The sequence below is a fragment of the Cetorhinus maximus genome, chromosome 15 (assembly GCF_964194155.1).
Source record: "Cetorhinus maximus chromosome 15, sCetMax3.hap1.1, whole genome shotgun sequence".
Lineage (NCBI taxonomy): Eukaryota > Metazoa > Chordata > Chondrichthyes > Lamniformes > Cetorhinidae > Cetorhinus > Cetorhinus maximus.
The window spans coordinates 77,580,126-77,597,734 of NC_135893.1; the positions used below are offsets into that span (position 1 = coordinate 77,580,126).

General features: G+C 41.8%; 1 protein-coding gene across 1 annotated transcript; it reads right to left on the minus strand.

The window, feature by feature from the left end:
• Positions 1-3,401: 3,401 nt before the first annotated feature.
• Positions 3,402-17,305, minus strand: pla2g10 (phospholipase A2 group X). Its single transcript, XM_078558694.1, has 4 exons — positions 17,171-17,305; positions 9,709-9,871; positions 7,852-7,958; positions 3,402-3,771 (listed from the first exon to the last, which is right to left on the minus strand). Exons 1-4 carry the CDS (start codon positions 17,208-17,210, stop codon positions 3,632-3,634), a joined length of 450 nt encoding a protein of 149 aa, XP_078414820.1. The 5' UTR covers positions 17,211-17,305; the 3' UTR covers positions 3,402-3,631.
• Positions 17,306-17,609: the final 304 nt, after the last annotated feature.

Genomic DNA, 17,609 nt, shown 5'->3' on the forward strand with positions numbered 1-17,609 from the left:
CCCTTTGTTCCTCAGAACTTCCTAGTGTCATGCCATTCATTGAATACTTCCTTGTCAAATTACTCCTTCCAAAGTGTATCACCTCACACTTTTCAGGGTTAAATTCCATCTGATACTTATCTGCCCATTTGACCATCCAGTCTATATTGTCCTGTAGCCCAAGACACTCAACCTCACTGTTAACCACCCAGCCAATCTTTGTGTCATCCACAAACTTACAAATCCTGCCCCCCATATAGTCATCTATGTCGTTTATATAAATGATGAATAATAGGGGACCCAGCACAGATCCCTGTGGTACGCCACTTGACACTGGCTTCCAGTCACTAAAGCATCCTTCTGTCATCACCCTCTGCCTCCTACAACTAAGCTAATTTTGAATCCATCTCATCAAATTACCCTGTATCCCATGTGCATTTACCTTCTTTATAAGTCTCCCATGTGGAACCTTGTCAAAGGCTTTGATGAAATCCATATAAACTACATCAACTGCACTACCCTCATCTACACACCTGGTCACCTCTTCAAAAAATTCAATCAAATTTGTTAGGCATGACCTCCCTCTGACAAAGCCATGCTGACTATTCCTGATCAAACCTTGCCTCTCCAAGTGGAGATAGATTCTCTCCTTCAGAATTTTCTCCAATAGTTTCCCTACCACTGACGTGAGACTCACTGGCCTGTAGTTCCCTGGCTTCTCTCTACAACCCTTCTTAAATAGTGGAACCACATTAGCTGTTCTCTAGTCTTCTGGCACCTCCCCCGTGGCCAGAGAGGAATTAAAAATTTGGATCAGAGCCCCTGTGATCTCTTCCCTTGCCTCCCTCAGCAGTATGGGACACAAATCATCCGGACCCTTGTGAAAATGAGTTCCACAATCTAACCATTCTGTGGGTAAAGACATTTTTCTTGAATTCCCTATTGAATTTATTAATGATTGTATATTATTATATTTATGGTCCTTGCAGGTTCTGGATCCCCCTACCCCCCACCCCGCAAGTGGAAACATCTCTGTGTCGATCCTATCAAAACTTTTCATAATCGTAAAGATATTTGTCTGATCACCCCTCAGTCTTCTCTTTAGTAGGAAAAAAAGCCCCAATTAACTTGTTCAGTCTTTCTTGATAGATAAAGCCGCTCAGTTCTGGTATCATACAGTAAATTTTGCACCTTCTCCAGGGCCTCTATATCCTATTTATAGTATGGAGCCTAGAACTGTTCACAGTACTCCAAAATTTTATACAAGTTGAACATAACTTCTCTGCTTTTGATTTTTCCCTCCTAGAAATGAACACGTTGTTTTTTTTTGTTTTATTAACCTGTGTTGCTACTTTGGGTGATTTGGGTTTCTATATCCCCATATTCCTCTATACTTCCACCCCATTTTGACACTTATTTTCCAAGCAGATGTGGCCTCCCTACTAAAAACCACCTTATGCATATCTATATTAAAGTTCTTTCTTATTTTGCAAGTTTACTAACGCCTTCTTGTATCCTGTATTCTTAAACATTCTGTGTCTAAATTTACCTGAATGATGATTAGGTGGCTTAAACTTCAATTCCCGGAATTAAAAAAGAGATAAAAGGCGTAACTCTGATATTTTCCTTGCGTCTTGATTGTTTGCACTGATTTTCACGTATTTAAGTTGATTTTTACCTTCTGACATATGCTAACGAGATCGGCACGATTTCATAAATTGACATTGATAAAATGGTTGCATGATTGGGTGTAATTTTGTGTGGAACCACTGATTACGCCCCCACAGGAAATTGCACCCCTGATTTTAAAAAATTTTCTCTGTGATTCTGTGATATGGTGCTGTTGATATGATGAGGTCACTGTGCATAAACACCAACCTGGTTTAATCTCTGTACCTTCAACTGGCAGTATAGGAAGTGAGCAATTCTGGCTTCGTAGCTGAGTCCAATAATGATTGGAATGCCCCAAATCAATAACTAAATATTGGAATGTAAAAATGAACACAATTTGAACTTAGTATCAAGTGCAGTACCAGTAATTGGCTTAATGGGTAAATTCACTTCCACTAGGTAGTCCTGTTGAACCATTTGGATTAGAAAGAAAGAATTTGCATTTATAAAGCATCTTTCATAATGCCAGGGATGTCCCAAAGTAATTTAAAGCCAATAAAGTACTTTTGAAGTGTAGTCACTGTTGTAATGTAGGGGCATATGGCAGCAAATTTATGCTCAACAAGCCCCCACAAACAACAATGAGATTAATGACCAGATAATCAGATGAAGTGATGGTGGTTGAGACATAAATTCTGTCCAGATCATGAGGGGATCTTCCCTGCTCTTCTTCGAAAATTGGCCACAGGACTTTTTGCATCTCATCCGAAAGACAACACCTTCGACAGAGCAACAGCCCTATGGTATCTGTACAAAAGTGTCAGCCTTGTTTACCTCACCACCTGGGGGCCAATAAAATTCAGCCTACTATCTTTGGTCCCTGCCACAAACTCCAACTCCTAGCCACTGACTCCATCCTTCTCCCTGGCAACTATCTGAAGCTGAACCAGACTGTTTGTAATCTTGGTGTTATATTTGACTCCAAGATGAGCTACTGGCCACATATATAAACCGTCACTTAATCCACCTTTGTAACATCACCCAACTCTGTCCTACCTCAGCTATGTTGCTGAAACCCTCAGCCTGACCTTTGTTGCTTCTTGACTTGACTTTTCCAATGCTCTTTTGGCCAGCCTCCAATTTTCCACCCTCTGTAAATTTGAGGACAGCCTGCTGCTCGTATCCTAACTCATAACAAGTTATGTCCACCTATCACCCCTGTGCTCACTGACTTACATTGGCTCTGATTAAGTAATGCCTCATTTTAAAAATTCTTATCCTTGCTTTTAAATCTCTCCATGGCCTCACCGCTTCCTATTTCTGTAATCTCCTCCAGCCCTACAGCCTCCTGAGTTATCTGCACTCCCCCAATTTCGGCCTCTTGAGCATTCCTGATTTTAATCACTCCACCATTGGTGGCTCAACCTTCATCTGCCTAGGCCCTAAGATCTGGCGTTCCTCCCTACACCTTTCCGCCTCACTACCTCTCTTTCCTCCTTTAAGTCTTTCTTTAAACCTCCCTCTCTAAGCAAACTTTAGGCCATCTACCCTAATAACGCCTTTTGTGGCTCGGTGTCAAATTTTGTTTGATAATTGTTCCTGGGCTGTTTTATTACATTAAAGACACTAAGTGTAAGTTGTTGTTGCCTTTGTACTCTTTTGTGTGTGGAAAATGTTGGAACTCTATAAATGAGATGTAGTCTAACACCACTGTTAAAGCACAATTTTATCAAGATAAGGTAATGTACAGAACTGAATCACACACTCCAGCAGGCAGCTATCCTCACAGGGAGCATATCATAACTGTGCAGTCTGTGATTTTCCATTCATTAATATTAAAGTGTGGAATATCAGAGGCAGCATGGAAGTAATTTCCTACAATTCACTCCCTGTGTCCTGCTGTAATTGTGGGATCATGAAAAAAAAACACCTCATTTTTAGATAGAATTTTGCTGATTGCGTATGTGTTGAGTCAACTCAAAGTTAGCTCTACATTCAACCACGACCCACATTTCAGAATATACCCATATTTTTAACAATATTAACATTGTGGTCTTCTCCTTCCACAAAGGAAATTGGGCCACAGTGCATATTTCATCTGGTATCCAGTTTCCTTCAAGCAGTTTGATAACTTCATGTCACATTCGCAAGCCATCCTTTTGCAACGATCAAAGAGGATCCCTATAATAAAAACAAATTTTTTTTTTTAAATCTTGATGCTAAGTAATTGGCATTAAGTACTCAGTTGATGGTTCTCCTGCCTGAATCAGAAAGTAGTGTGAACAAACCTCGCTCCAGGGTTTGAGCACATTATCTAGGCTGACACCAGTGCAGTCATCAGGGGATGCTGAATTGCTACAGGTGCCATTGTTTTAGGTAAAATAGCTGAGCGTAAAATAGATGAGTGTAAAAAATCCCAGAGGACCGTTTCATGAAGATTGTTCTTATCCTGATGTCCTGATCAATATCCATCCTTTAACCAACACCAGCAAAAAACTTAACTGGCCATTTTATCTCACTGCTGTTGCAGAACCTTTCAATGTACAGAACAACAATGGCTATGCTTCAAAAGTTAGCTATTGGCTGTGGAGTGCTTTGGGATGTCGGTGATGTGCAAGGAGCTACATAAGCACAACTTCCTCAATAAACTAAACAACCTGTTAAGTGGTTTTTCCAGGGCTATCCTGCAAGACTTGGAGGTGATGGTGTAGTTGTAATGTCACTGGATGAGTAATCCTGAGGCCCAGGCTAATGCTTTGGGGACATGGGTTCAAATCCCACCATGGTAGCTGGTAAAGTTTAAATTAAATTATTAAATCTGGAACTGAAAGTTGATCTTAGTACTGGTGACCATAAAACTATCATTGATTGTTGTAAAAAACCATTTGGGGTTCACTAATGTCCTTTAGGGAAGGAAGTCTGCTGTCCTTACCTGGATTCCAGACCCATAGCAATGTGGTTAACTCTTATAAAAGGAAAATACTGCAGATGCTGGAGATCTGGAGTAAAAACAGAAAGTGCTCAAAAAAGTAATCAGATCTGGTAGCATCTGTAGAGAGAGAAACACGTTTCAAGTCCAGTGTGATGTTTGGACTCAAAACGTCAACCCTCTTTCATTCTCCACAGATACTGCCAGACCTGCTGAGATTTCTCAGCACTTTCTGTTCTTATTTATGGTTGATTCTTAACTGCCCTTAGAATGGCCTTGCAAGCTACTAAGATCAAGGGCAATTAGAGATAGGCAACAAATGCTGGCCTTGCCAACAATGCCCACATCCCATGAAAGAATAAAAGAAAAATTCCAGTGCAGGTCTTTGAAACATATTTTTTTTCTTTTTATAAAGAAAGAGGAAATGAGAACGAACAGCCCTGGACGCTCAGTGGACACTCAGATCAAACCTAACTCAGAAATAGCAGCACAGGTCACTTCTTGGTTTTGTGTAGCACAATGGTAAATGCAAAAGACTCACTATCCACATCTGTTACTACACCTCACTCAAAGTTACCAAGATTTGGCAGCTCTGTTTGTTTTGATACAGTACTGTATTAAAATAAGATCAAATGAAAGTAAATATGAGCTTCAGACGTTAAAATGCTCTGTTTGAAATTTAAGAGCCTTGTTAAATGAGATTTGCAACCATATAAGCAAGCATTATTAAAGGGTTTGCTCAATTGACTTGTCATGAGGCAAGTGAGTTGGTAACTAAATTGACTAAAAGATATTTGTCCATTCCTGAGGCCATGCACACTGTAATACTGAGGCACTCTAATCACTCAGAAGGTAAGGGAGCTACAGCCCAATCAGAAATTCAAAAATATCATCGTGAGTAGCGGGGCCATTAGAAGTATTAAAAATTCAGTGATATGACAGTTCACAGTTTGATTCATTCAAGGTAAAATGGGGTTACATATTTATTCTGCAGAGAAATAACATTTAAGGGAGAAGTTGTCTCGGTTCCACTAGATTTATTAAAAGTTAAATTATTACAGACAAGGTGCTGACTTTGAGAAATCGAACACTAACTTTTAGTGCAATAGAATGGGGCAAGGATAGGTACGATCCCCATTGTCTCAGCAGCACTGGTGAGAGTTACCAAATGGATGTCACCTTCTGCAGAGGCAGGGAAGAAGGGAAAGCCTGAGCCTGGATAATTAGTGCTCCAATGCTCAGTGTCACTCTCCGGCCAGTAGCCATTTGATTGCTGATAGGACCCTGACTTTGCAAATCCCCCTTTAAATCCCTCCTTAAACTCTACAGGTTCTTGTTTCTCTGCAGTATAAATATGGAGATACATAAGAGTAACGTTCACTAGCTTTCATGTTAAAAAATCAGTTTCGAGCTTAAACTAGGAGAACTTTGCTGGGCTTTCATTGCCTCTTGACCCAGCTATTCTTAACTTCTATTAAAGACATTTTCAATTCTCAGTGTGAGGAAGTAGACTGCACACCTGCTCTCTTGATGCAGATGACTTTACATACCATCTGTTGAAGAGTTACTGAAAATAATATGTAAATCAGTCTTTAAACCTCTCTGTTCTGTCACTTCTATAGATTTACAAAAGAAATATAAGTGAGTTCTGTTTAAATTACTGAGAGACCTGGGCTTAAGCAGCCACTTATTTAGCAGACATAGTCAAACTAAAATAATTACTGGAGCACTTTAAGTGAGTGACTGTATCTTTGATATTAATTTAGCTGTTTTGTACAGTAACTTCTAAGCCCCATTCACTTGATATTGTTAGCACTCACTGTTCAACAACAATTGAACGTTCAGCAGATGTTAATTAATAGTGTTTTGAAAAAGTAATCTTAAGTAATGAATTTTTGCAATTGATTTTTTAAAAGGATTCCTGGTTAGATCGCCTCTTGGAAATTAAGCAGTTGGGAACAACACACAAAAAAATTGTGTCTTATGAAATAAATTGCATTAGTCAAACAATGGGGAATTCTTAACAATTCCTTGCAAGTTTCCTGTGGTGCTCATTAGAGTACATTATTCCAGAGTGCAAACTTGAACCTGGTTATAGACGTGATGTTTCCCCTTTGTGTACTGAATGCCCTTTTCAACACTCATCATGTTCTCCACAATAAACTTGGTGAACCAAAACAAGTGTGAATTTTGTGCATTGTTTTATCATGATGTTCAAACTGTGCCTCTGGGCATCTCAACATCTAATAGCTTTCAAGCCGTGAGATCAGTCTCAAGGGCTGCAAAGGGAGTTGGCTCCCATTTGCTTTTAGATTAGAATTGTTTCCAGCATTCCTCCCCCTTCAAACGCATCATTAATTCTAAAGTAGACATTTTTTTTGCCAACACTGATCTGATGTTTTTGAAACCTGGAGGAAAGTTTAAATTCCTCCCAAGGAGCACCACATTTCTAAAATATTACATCTGAATCGGTTGTTTGATTACAAACTAGAACATCCTCAATTACTTAGCAATGCTTGTACAGGACAAATATTCTGATACAGTGATTGTTGTTACAAACATTGCGGCTTCAGTGTCCAGAAAATGAAAAACCATTAAAACAGGCCATGTTTTAACATTTGGTAAGCCTAGGACAAAAAAAATCCATTCCCAATACCTGATTACGTGCCCCCACCAGGCATGTTTTCGATGGGGAGGGCATGTAAAATAGGTTGGGTGACTAGCCCATCATCTTCCTGCCCACCCCCAAGCGGATCCCCATAATATGCTAGGTGGACGGGTGCCAAAATCAGCCCACCATATGTCCTCCTCCTCCAGGTACCATGTCCTAAAAGGGCATTGGTGACCATGGACTTCCATTGGATTGGCCCATGTTTATGCTTGGCAAATTACTGCAGTGGTTTGCCATTGCCTTCTGCAGTATGGCTGACCAGGAAACTCTCCCACTCTTACCGCCTGCCATCAGGCATACTGGAAAGATTTACAGGCTGATAATCAACCTGTTTGGCCATGTATGCACTTTCCTTGGTCATCAAGTCCTGTTGGACGACACCCCCCCCGCCACCCCTCCCCACACCCTGAGCCTCCTCTATCACCAATCAACCTACTTTAGTATCGGGGACTGGTGTCAGAAATCCTAGGTAGATTGGCCAGGTAGTGGGTTTAGTTGGGAAGCTGACAAGCTCCATTTAAATGAGGCCCAGCCATTAAAAAAACGACTAGGCCTCTCTTGATTCCCAATTTCCAGGTGCACCACTCATCTCGGCCTCATGCACCATCCCAGTCCCGCCTCCTGTTAAAATCTAGCCTTTGAAGAGTAACCTCTTACTCACCACATCTAGGAGTACCATAGTTGCAATACCAGTCGTAACTGTCTGTTTTGGGACGACAACCTGCTTTCTCTGCTTTCGCGTAGCAGCAGTCGTGAGTAAAACAGCACCTTAAGCCAAAAAAAGAATAAATGAATGAGAAAAGTAACCAATTGGTTGGGTACTGAGTCTAATGTGAGTGTCTGGAGGGTCAAAATGTTCTGCTGGTGTCTCACCAAAATATTTTCTTCCATGGATGCCGGTGTCTGCCGACATAACAGAAGCAGGTGAGAAGTGGTCATTTTCCTCCCCAACACTTTTTTCTCCTCTGCTTCTGAAAGCCCTGACTCTCACTCGGAGCACAATTCTATGAGTGTCTCTCGCACCTCACTCACTGGCTTTTGCTCACCTAGATAGTGAGTATCAGCAGATTATTTGATCATTATAGCTGAGCCTCACCCAGCATCTACACACATGCATTAACCAGCAGAAGTCACTGGATAGTAGTCTGCAACAGGAATCCGGACTCAATGTTGCTCTTCCTAACCCAGGCCTCTTGCAGTGAACCCACTGTAATCCTGCCTGAGATTGCCTTAACTCAGCACAAGTCAGAGAACAGATAAAACAAAGCCTAAGAATAACTGGGTCATTTTCCTGATGGCTGATATCAGGCTAACTGGCCTACAGTTCTCTGTTTCCTCTCTCCCGCCTTTCTTGAATAGCAGGCTCATGTTTGCTACTTTCCAAACCCCATGAACCAATCTAGAATCTAGGGATTTCTGAAAAATCAAAACCAAGGCTTTCTCTGTGGCTGCCTCCTTGAAAACCCTAAGGTGTAGGCCATCAGGTCTAAGGGGATTGTTGACTTTTAGTCCCATTACTTTCTCCAGTACCATTTCTTTACGAAGACTAATGCCTTTAAGTTCTTCAGGTGAATAGGGCGGGAAAGTGGAGTTAATGAGGAAGTTCAGCTCTGGTCTTATTGATTTTTTTATTTCTAGGAATGATTTGGGAATTGATTTTCAGTTGGGCAGATAAATCCTTCCATCCTGCAGAAATAAGCCAGGCTCCATGTTCCGGTAGGGATGGTGAGACCTTTATTTAAATTATCAACATCACAAACACACATTATCTGGTCCTTATCACATTGCTGTTTGTGGACCTTGATAATACGCAAATTGGCAGTCGAGTTTCCTGTTACAATAGTGAATACACTTCAAAAATCCTTCACTGACCATAAAGCACTTTGGGACATCCTGTAGATGATATGTAAACGTAGCCTTTCTTTATTTCCCTAATTAGTTATTGCTATCAGGAGGCATCGAACATCTCAATGGCAGATACTAGTGGCAACATGTAAAAGATTTTTATTAAGATAGCAGCAGATCCCAGGGAAATTTAAATCTTTTCTCCGAGCAATAAACGTTGAAATTATTCCCAGACTTTTAAGGAACGACTGATTTGGATGGGAGGAAGAAGGACAGAATAAACAAGCATATCTTATTTCAAGAAAGTCGTTTAAATTGCTAAATTATTACTGCTAGCATTCAGGTGCCATTTACACATCTCTTTCTAAACCAGAAAATTCAGATTGGGAGAAGCAATCTCATTCCTGAGACCAGTGGTGAATAGATGTTTGTGAGCACCATTGGCCTTGGTGATGTTGAACATCTGAGAGCAGACACTGGTGGCAGGTGGATACTGTGGGATCTGGTGACTGTGAGGCTTATTCACTCACGTTCTGTGGCATTTTTGTCAGATTGTTTTCACTGTCAAGACTGGGCTCTGGCTTATAAAAAATTTGATGACTTTCAAAGTCTAATCCCCAAAGAAACAAATCCCCACCTCCTAGTAACTACAGAGTACAGGAGCCTTCCTTACCAATCTGTGCAATCCCGTGGCCATCCTTTCCCTCCAATTCCGCAGTAACAACCATACATGAGGTAAGAAAGCGAGTGGTCAGTGCTACACTGAACCATTCCAACCAGCTCGAAAATGCTTCTTGCTTGCCTTCTTCGATGTTCTTTCATGGCTGTGACATGCACTGGATGATGACCACAAACAGAATTACATTGATGTGCATGAAATATGCCTATTCTCAGTAAAAATTATACGATATTTTCGATGTGTACCACGCACAATCCTCTCCCACGCCCGCAGTCATTGACAAAATCAGTAGGGGCTGAAATTGGACAGTGACAATGACAAAAGCCAATGGAGCCACATTTGCCAACTGTTATACACAACATCTGATATTTAGATCTTTTCAGGTCAATAGAACAGATTATGGGGCGCAGTGTATAACAGGCAACTGATGCGATAGGGGAAGGACTGGAGACCCCCTGAGATAAGTTAAAATAATTCCACAGCAAGGTCAGGAGAAGTAAAAGTGATTCTCCGGGCCTCAAAAGGAAAGTCTGCACCTCTGCTGCCAAATCCCATACACCCCCTCGCCACCTCTTTCCCATGTACAAAACATTGTGTTTAAGGCACTGTGGGTGCACCTACACAACACGGACTGATCGTAAGAACATAAGGTCATAAGAAATAGGAGCAGAAGTAATCCATTTGGCCCATCGAACCTGCTCTGCCATTTGATAAGATCATGGCTGATCTGATTGTGACCATAACTCCACTTTCCTGCCTGCCTCCATAACCCTTAACTCCCTTGTCGATCAAAAATCTGTCTATCGCAGCCTTGAATATATTCAATGACCCAGCCTCCACTGCTCTCTGTGGAAGAGAATTCCAAAGAATAATAACCCTTTGAGAGAAGAAATTCCTCTTCATCTCCATCTAATTTTTAAACTGTGTCCCCTAGTTCTAGATTCCTTCACAAGAGGAAACATCCTCTCAGCATCCGCCCTGTCAAGCCCCCTCAGAATCTTATAGGTTTCAATAAGATCATCTCTCATTCTTCTAAACTCCAATGAGTATAGGCCCGGCCTTCTCAATCTTCCCTTAACAGACAACACCTTCATCCTAGCCATAAGCCTAGTGAACTTTCTCTGAACTGCCTTGATGCACATTTATCTCTCCTTAAGTAAGGAGACCAAAACAGCACACAGTACTCGAGGTGCAGTCTCACCAATGCCCTGTACAGTTGTTCCTACTTTTATATTCCCCCTTGCAATAAAAGCCAACATTCAATTTTCCTTCCTAATTACTTGCTGTACCTGTATGCTAACATTTTGTGATTCATGTATAAGGACATCCAGATCCCTCTATACTGCTGCATTCTGTAAACTTTCCCCATTTAAATTCTGCTTTTTTATTCTTCCTGCTGAAGTGGGCAGCCTCACATTTTCCCATGTTATACTGCATTTTGCCAAATTCTTTGCCTACTCACTTAATCTGTCTATATCCCTTTGTATCTTGACTCTTTGTACCTTCCTCACAGCTTTCTTTCCTATTTATCTTAGTATCAGCAGCAAATCCGGCTGCATTACAGTCCATCCCATTATCCAAGTCATTAATATAGATTGTAAATAGTTGAGGTCCAGCTCTGATCGCTGCAGCACTGCACTAGTTACAGTTTGCCAAGCTGTAAATGAATCATTTATCCCAACTCTATGTTTCCTGTTAGTTAGCCATTCCTCTATCCATGCTAATATATTACCCTCAACACCATGAGCTTTTGTCTTGTGTTGTAACCTTTTGTGTGGCACTTTATCAAATGCCTTTTGGAAATCCAAACACGCTACATCTACTGGTACCCCTTAACCCCCCCCCTGCTTGTCACATTCTCAAAGAACTCTAATAATTTTGTCAAATACGATTTCCCTTTCACAAAACCATGTTGACTCTGCCTGATTGTATTATGATTTTTAAACGTCCTGCGACTACCTCCTTAATAATGGATTTTAGCATTTTTCCAAGGACAGATGTTAGACTGACTGGCTTACAGGGCAGAACTTTGACCTCAGGGGTCGGGGGCAGGGGCGGGTGGGGGCGGGGGCGGTCAGGAAGCCAACCACCACCCGTGATCGAGGCCAGCAGGCGATTTCATACTGGCGGACCAATTAATGCCCGCCCAGCGTGAAACGCGAGCAGCAGCATTTAGCGCTGCCTGTGCAGTGTGCACAGAGCTGCCTCAGGGAGATAAAGAGTTTTCAAAAACAATGATAAATGTTAGAAAAATGTTATAAAACATGTCCCCTCATGTGACTCTGTCTGAAATTTCAAAAGATTTACTTTATTTTCATTTGCTGTTGGAAATCTCATCCCGCCCATGGATGAGGTTTCCAAAAAAAAATGCAAAGGCCGCTTCGCCTTTTCGTCCACCTGCCGAGGTGAAAATGTTGCCCACAGCTTCCTGCTTGACTGCAGAGTTTCAAGAAGGCAGCTCACCACCACCTACTCAAGGAAAATCAGGGATGGGCAATGAATGCTAACCTTACCAGCGACACTCACATCCCAAGAATGAATAAAAACGAAACAGTCCGAGCCATCCCCACACTCGTCCCTTTTTGTTGCCAGTAGATGAACATTGGGCCCTGCAATTTTAACCTGTCCTAAGCTGGACACCTACCTCTTTCCACCTGTTTGGATGGGCAGTTAGTTGCTGGGATGCAAATGAGGCTCATCAATTAAAATAGCCTAAGCCTCAAGCTGATGACATTGGTTGGCTTTAAACTCCATATTCTGCCCGGCCCCATGTAGTTGAAACCATCTCCCAGTTAAAATTCTGCCACCCCCCCCAAGAAAGTTAAAGTTAAAGGCCAATTCTGATGAAGGTTTGCAAAATGTTAATCTGTCTTTGTCTTTCAAATACAGAGTGGTGTGCTGCGTATTTCCAGTATTTTCTGTATAAAAACATGGCTGACAGCTCTCCTGCCCACAGCCTTCCTCCTATTTTTGAACATTGAGACATGAAGACTCATTCATGCATAGACATCTTTTCTCAACAAATATTTGTTTTTAAACCAAACTTCAGATTTCTGACATGAATATTTACCCAACCCAAGGTTAAGGTGCGCTAAGCATAATATTCTGCGGTAGATTCATCTGACTCTCAGAGTTAGCAGACGCAAGGGAATTGGGTTCAATGGAGCCTTTTTGTTTGTAAACTTTTTTTAGCTTGAAGGATGTTAGTTCTGGGGGTGGATTTTCTTTCACTTCAATGTCTTCAATGAGCACAAAGAACTCCCAGGCCAAGTTTTGCACAGCTCCCACATTGCATGGATGGAAACCTTAGCAGACAGAGAAAACTTTCTTCCCAGCAGTAAAGACTGAGTTTGAACCCAAACATGATAAATAAATGGACAGCACACTAGCTCATGGTAACTTGCAGTGCCACACCACTGCCGTGGTGCATGTCATTGTGGAATAGCATCAAAACTTATTTAGAATACCAAATTAAGATGCACACAGAGGCCCAGATTTTCACAATGAAGAGCCTCTCTGTAGTGTCAAAAATCCTGGAAATGGCCAGAAATCCTAAATCCTGCCTCCGAACATGTTATGTTCCATTTTTATGGGGGAGATTGTGGAGCCAGGGTGGGGTTTGCACATGCGCAGTTTAGGCCAGGAGTCCAAAACCTGGAGTGTGCAGATTAGACCAGGTAAGAGGGGCTCTGAACTTGGTAGATTTGTCTGAATAGCCAGGGTACCCCTTTGGAGAGGTAAAGTACCCCTTTGGATGTGGTCGTGGGACACATTTGGAAGAAGTAAGGCACACTTTTGGAGAGGTAAGGTGCCCTTTGGGATTGGTAAAAGTAAACATGATTATGCATTAAAAGTGCATAAACTCATTGGAATTGTCAATCTGTCAAAGAAAACTGTCAATCTGCCAAGAAACTGTCAAGCTGTCAAAGAACTGTCAAAGAACTGTCAAAGAACTATCAAGCTGTCAAGGAGCTGCCAAGCTGTCAAGGAACAGTCAAAGTATACTAGGTGAAGTTAGCATAGAGGGGGAAAGGGCAAAGGGTGGTGGACAGGGGCCATGAGTTGGAATGAAAAGGGCTATAAAAGGCCATGGAGATATTTGGAGCATTGGGGGTATGAGGGGCCATGGGGCGTTGGTAGAAGGGCTTGGGTTGATATAGGAGTTTTGAAGGGCCATGAGGGGTGGGAGGCATGGATGGGGCATAGGGGGTGTGTGGAGGGTTGAGTGGGTGAGGGCTGGAGGGCTGTTTTTTGTTTTAACCTTTTTAAAAAAAAACTTAAAACAAAGTTCCAGAGCACAGAAGCAGGCCTTCCGCCCAGCCCACCTCTACGCCTGGCAGCCTCCACACTCATTCCAGGGCAGACAGGCTCGACTTCTAATGTAGCCCACACCCCCCAGCCCCGGAAATCTGACCTGCGGGCAGCCATTTTTAAAGGTTGGCTTCACACAGCTGGGAATTCTCTGTGTATCCGACCCGGGAGAGAAAATCTGAGCCAGAGTTTAGATTTGAACGCTTTACACAACAGATAGTGTAGGCGTGAAATAAACTGTGCAGGGAGAAAGTGCAGGAAAATAATATGGAAAAATTGGTAGTTGTATAAATATTTGAAGGAATGTCTGATTGCAATGATGAGGAAGTCTATAACAAGAGGACATAACCTTAATATCAGAGCCAGGTCATTCAGGAGAGAACTCAGGAAATGCTTTATCATGCAAAAGCTGGTAGAAGCTTAAAACTCTTCCCCCCACCACCCTCCCAACCCCACCCCCACCAACCTCTCCAAAAGCAGTAGATACAAGCTCAATTAAAGTTTTAAATCTGAGATTGTTAGGTTTTTGACATTTAGGCAAGGATATAATAGGATAATGGAAGATAGTTGGAGTTGTTGGAGACCAATCATCCCAGCTTCAGAACATGGCTGGAGGAGTTCTTCAGGGCAGTGTCCGAGGCCCAGCCATCGTCAGCTGCTTCATCAATGATAAGGCCAGAAGCAGGCATGTTTGCCAATGATTATACAGTTTTCAGGACCATTTGCAACTCTTCAGGTAATGAAGCAGCCCTTGTCTAACGCGGAAAGATCTGGTCAACATACAGGTTTTGGTTGATAGTACTCAGCAATAACCATCCCCACCAAAAGAGGGTGTAAACACCTCCAATTTACATTCACCACCACTACCATTGTCGAACCTCTCACCACCATCCAGGGGGATAGGGTAGCCACTGCCAGAGGTCACTAATACCGGCCAACGCTGAGGCGCTTGGGGATGATGTCATTACGTACGGTGGCAATGTCGTCATCACGCATGAGGTGATGACATCAAGCATGAAGGCAGCTTCATCAAGTATGGAGGTGCATCGCAGTTGAAGATGGAAAAGGCCCGTCTGCAAGTAAATTAGGGATGACTAAGGAAGAGGGGTTGGGATGAAAACCAACCTCTGCCTTCTGTGTCTCAATGGGATTCAAGGCTACCACGGACAGGGAAGGGAATGAGCACAGGCCCCTGGCAATGCTTCAATGCGGTGAGTGCACTAAGGCACAAAATACCAGACATGAAGCCATCTGATACCAGGCAATGGTACAAAACCAGATGAATGGTCACCGACTTGAGGGTCATCATTTATCCAGAAACTTAACTGGACTAACTACAAGAATACTGTGACTACAAGAGCGGGTCAGAATTGGGTATTCTGTGGCAAGTGACTCACCTCCTGACTCTCCAAAGTCTTTCTACCAACTTCATAGCACAAGTCAGGAATGTGATGGAATACTCTCCACTTGCCTGGATGAGTGCAGCTCCAACAACACTCATGAAGCTCGATACCATCCAGGACAAAGCAGCCTAATCGACACCCCATCCACCAACTTAACCATTCACTCCAGCACACAGTGTATACCAACCACAAGATGCACATCAGCATCTTGCCAAGGTTTCTTTAAGAGCACCTCCCAAACCTGCGATTTCCACCACCTGGAAGGGGAAGGGCAGTAGGTGCATGGGGAACATCACCAGTTGCAAGTTCCTTTTCAAGTTACACACTAGCATGATTTGAAAATATATCGCTGTTCCTTCATTGCTGAGTCAATGTCCTGGTATTTCCTACCTAACAAAACTGAGGGAATAACCTCCGTCGCATTGGATTGCAATAGTTCAAGAACGCAGCTCACCACCTCCCTTTCTCAAAGGCAACAATGGTAGCGACACTCACACCCCATGATAAAAAAAAAATGGATATAGAGGCAACGCAGGATGATGGAGTTATACAGATCAGCCATGATCTCACTGAGTGGCAGCAGACTCAAAGGGTTGAATGATCTACTCATGTTCCTATGTATTAGTTTTTAGAACCAGATGCACTGCAGAGTCTTTTCTGGTCATGCACTGACCTGTGTTCCGCACTGTGTTTTGCAAGCCATACATTCAACACCAAAAGAAAATGTAATTTCAATACAATGACACTGACTTGTTGCTGTCTGGTCATTATAATATATTGTAATAACAAAAATTTGCTGCATTTACAATTTATAAAACAAAAACACACGTCAATTAACCATTCTCAGGAATCTCACTGAGAAAATGATGTGCATACCGGTCAGTCATTGTATTAGCACCAGCTAATCTTGACATTGCACATGTCTAAAAAATAATGGCAACTTGGGCCACATTGAAGTCGCACCACAAGGTGCAAAAGGAAGTAAAGCAGACCTTGAATTAACCACCCAAATTATAAATAATGAGGCCCATGTGGAGTTAGAACAAACCAAATCAAAATACAAAACAACAATAAAGGATCATTAACCTGTTAACCTCTTTATTCCAGGGCATGGCTCTGTATAACAGACTGAAATGCATTGTCTTTATGGGAGGCGTTAACCTATGTACTAAGATGACCATCAGTGAGCATAAAGAGAAAAAAAGAGCAATCTGACAGTGCAATCTACAGAATCTCTATTATCTGTACTTCAATTAACCAGCTTCCTGATTATCTTTCAGAATTTTCACAGGAAACAGCATGTAAAAAAAAAAATCCATCCCATCTATTGCAAATCAATCTCACAGACCCGAAAAATCAAGCTCAATTGATGTTATTTTCATTTTATCTTTTATCCCAGGATATTGCTGCATCACAGATTTAGGTTCAAAAGTTGAGAACGCTCAATTAGCCACCAATTTATGCGATCTGTCTGGGGTGTCCCCCGTTAAAACAGAGAAAGAAAGTTCCGGTGTAGTTAAATTCTTTCAACAACTTGCTGGAACACTTACAATCTTTAAATATGAAATATGAAATGCACAGTTAGTTTCACCCTAAATATTCTTTCTGTGTTTCTTGTAGAACTTTATGATGTTAATAGAAGTACTGTTCCCTGCAAAGTATTAGTGCTTAAATATCTCCAATTAAAGGGACAGAAGTGAAATAAAATAAGAGACTTTAAGAGTTATGTGAAGATTATTTACCTGATAGCAGTAAAAATAGCCCGAAGAGCAGGGATTCCATTGATGAAAGTGCAGGCAGATCTAGATTCGAGAACAGGATGAGCTGCTGGTTTTCTGTTTTCTCAAGTGGCCTGGAACTAATGCCAGCTGCTTAAACCCTCCAATGCCATCATTTCCTGAAAGCAGGCATATAGTAACAGCTCTGTTCCGCCTAGGTCTGCCAAGTAGCCCTTACCTCGTACCTCTGAATTACATGGTAATTGAAAAGGAACTGAAAGTTAACACTTTTCATTTTCAGTCAATGCAAATCTAAACTAGAAAAGCTTCTATTCATGCAAATAGTCATTCCACAAAGAGATTGCCTGGCACTGCTAGAAATCACAGAAGCTCTAACATCAAAAAAATCTGGTACAAGGTAGTATGAAGGAAAATTTTACAGTTTTAGAAAATTTGACGCAAG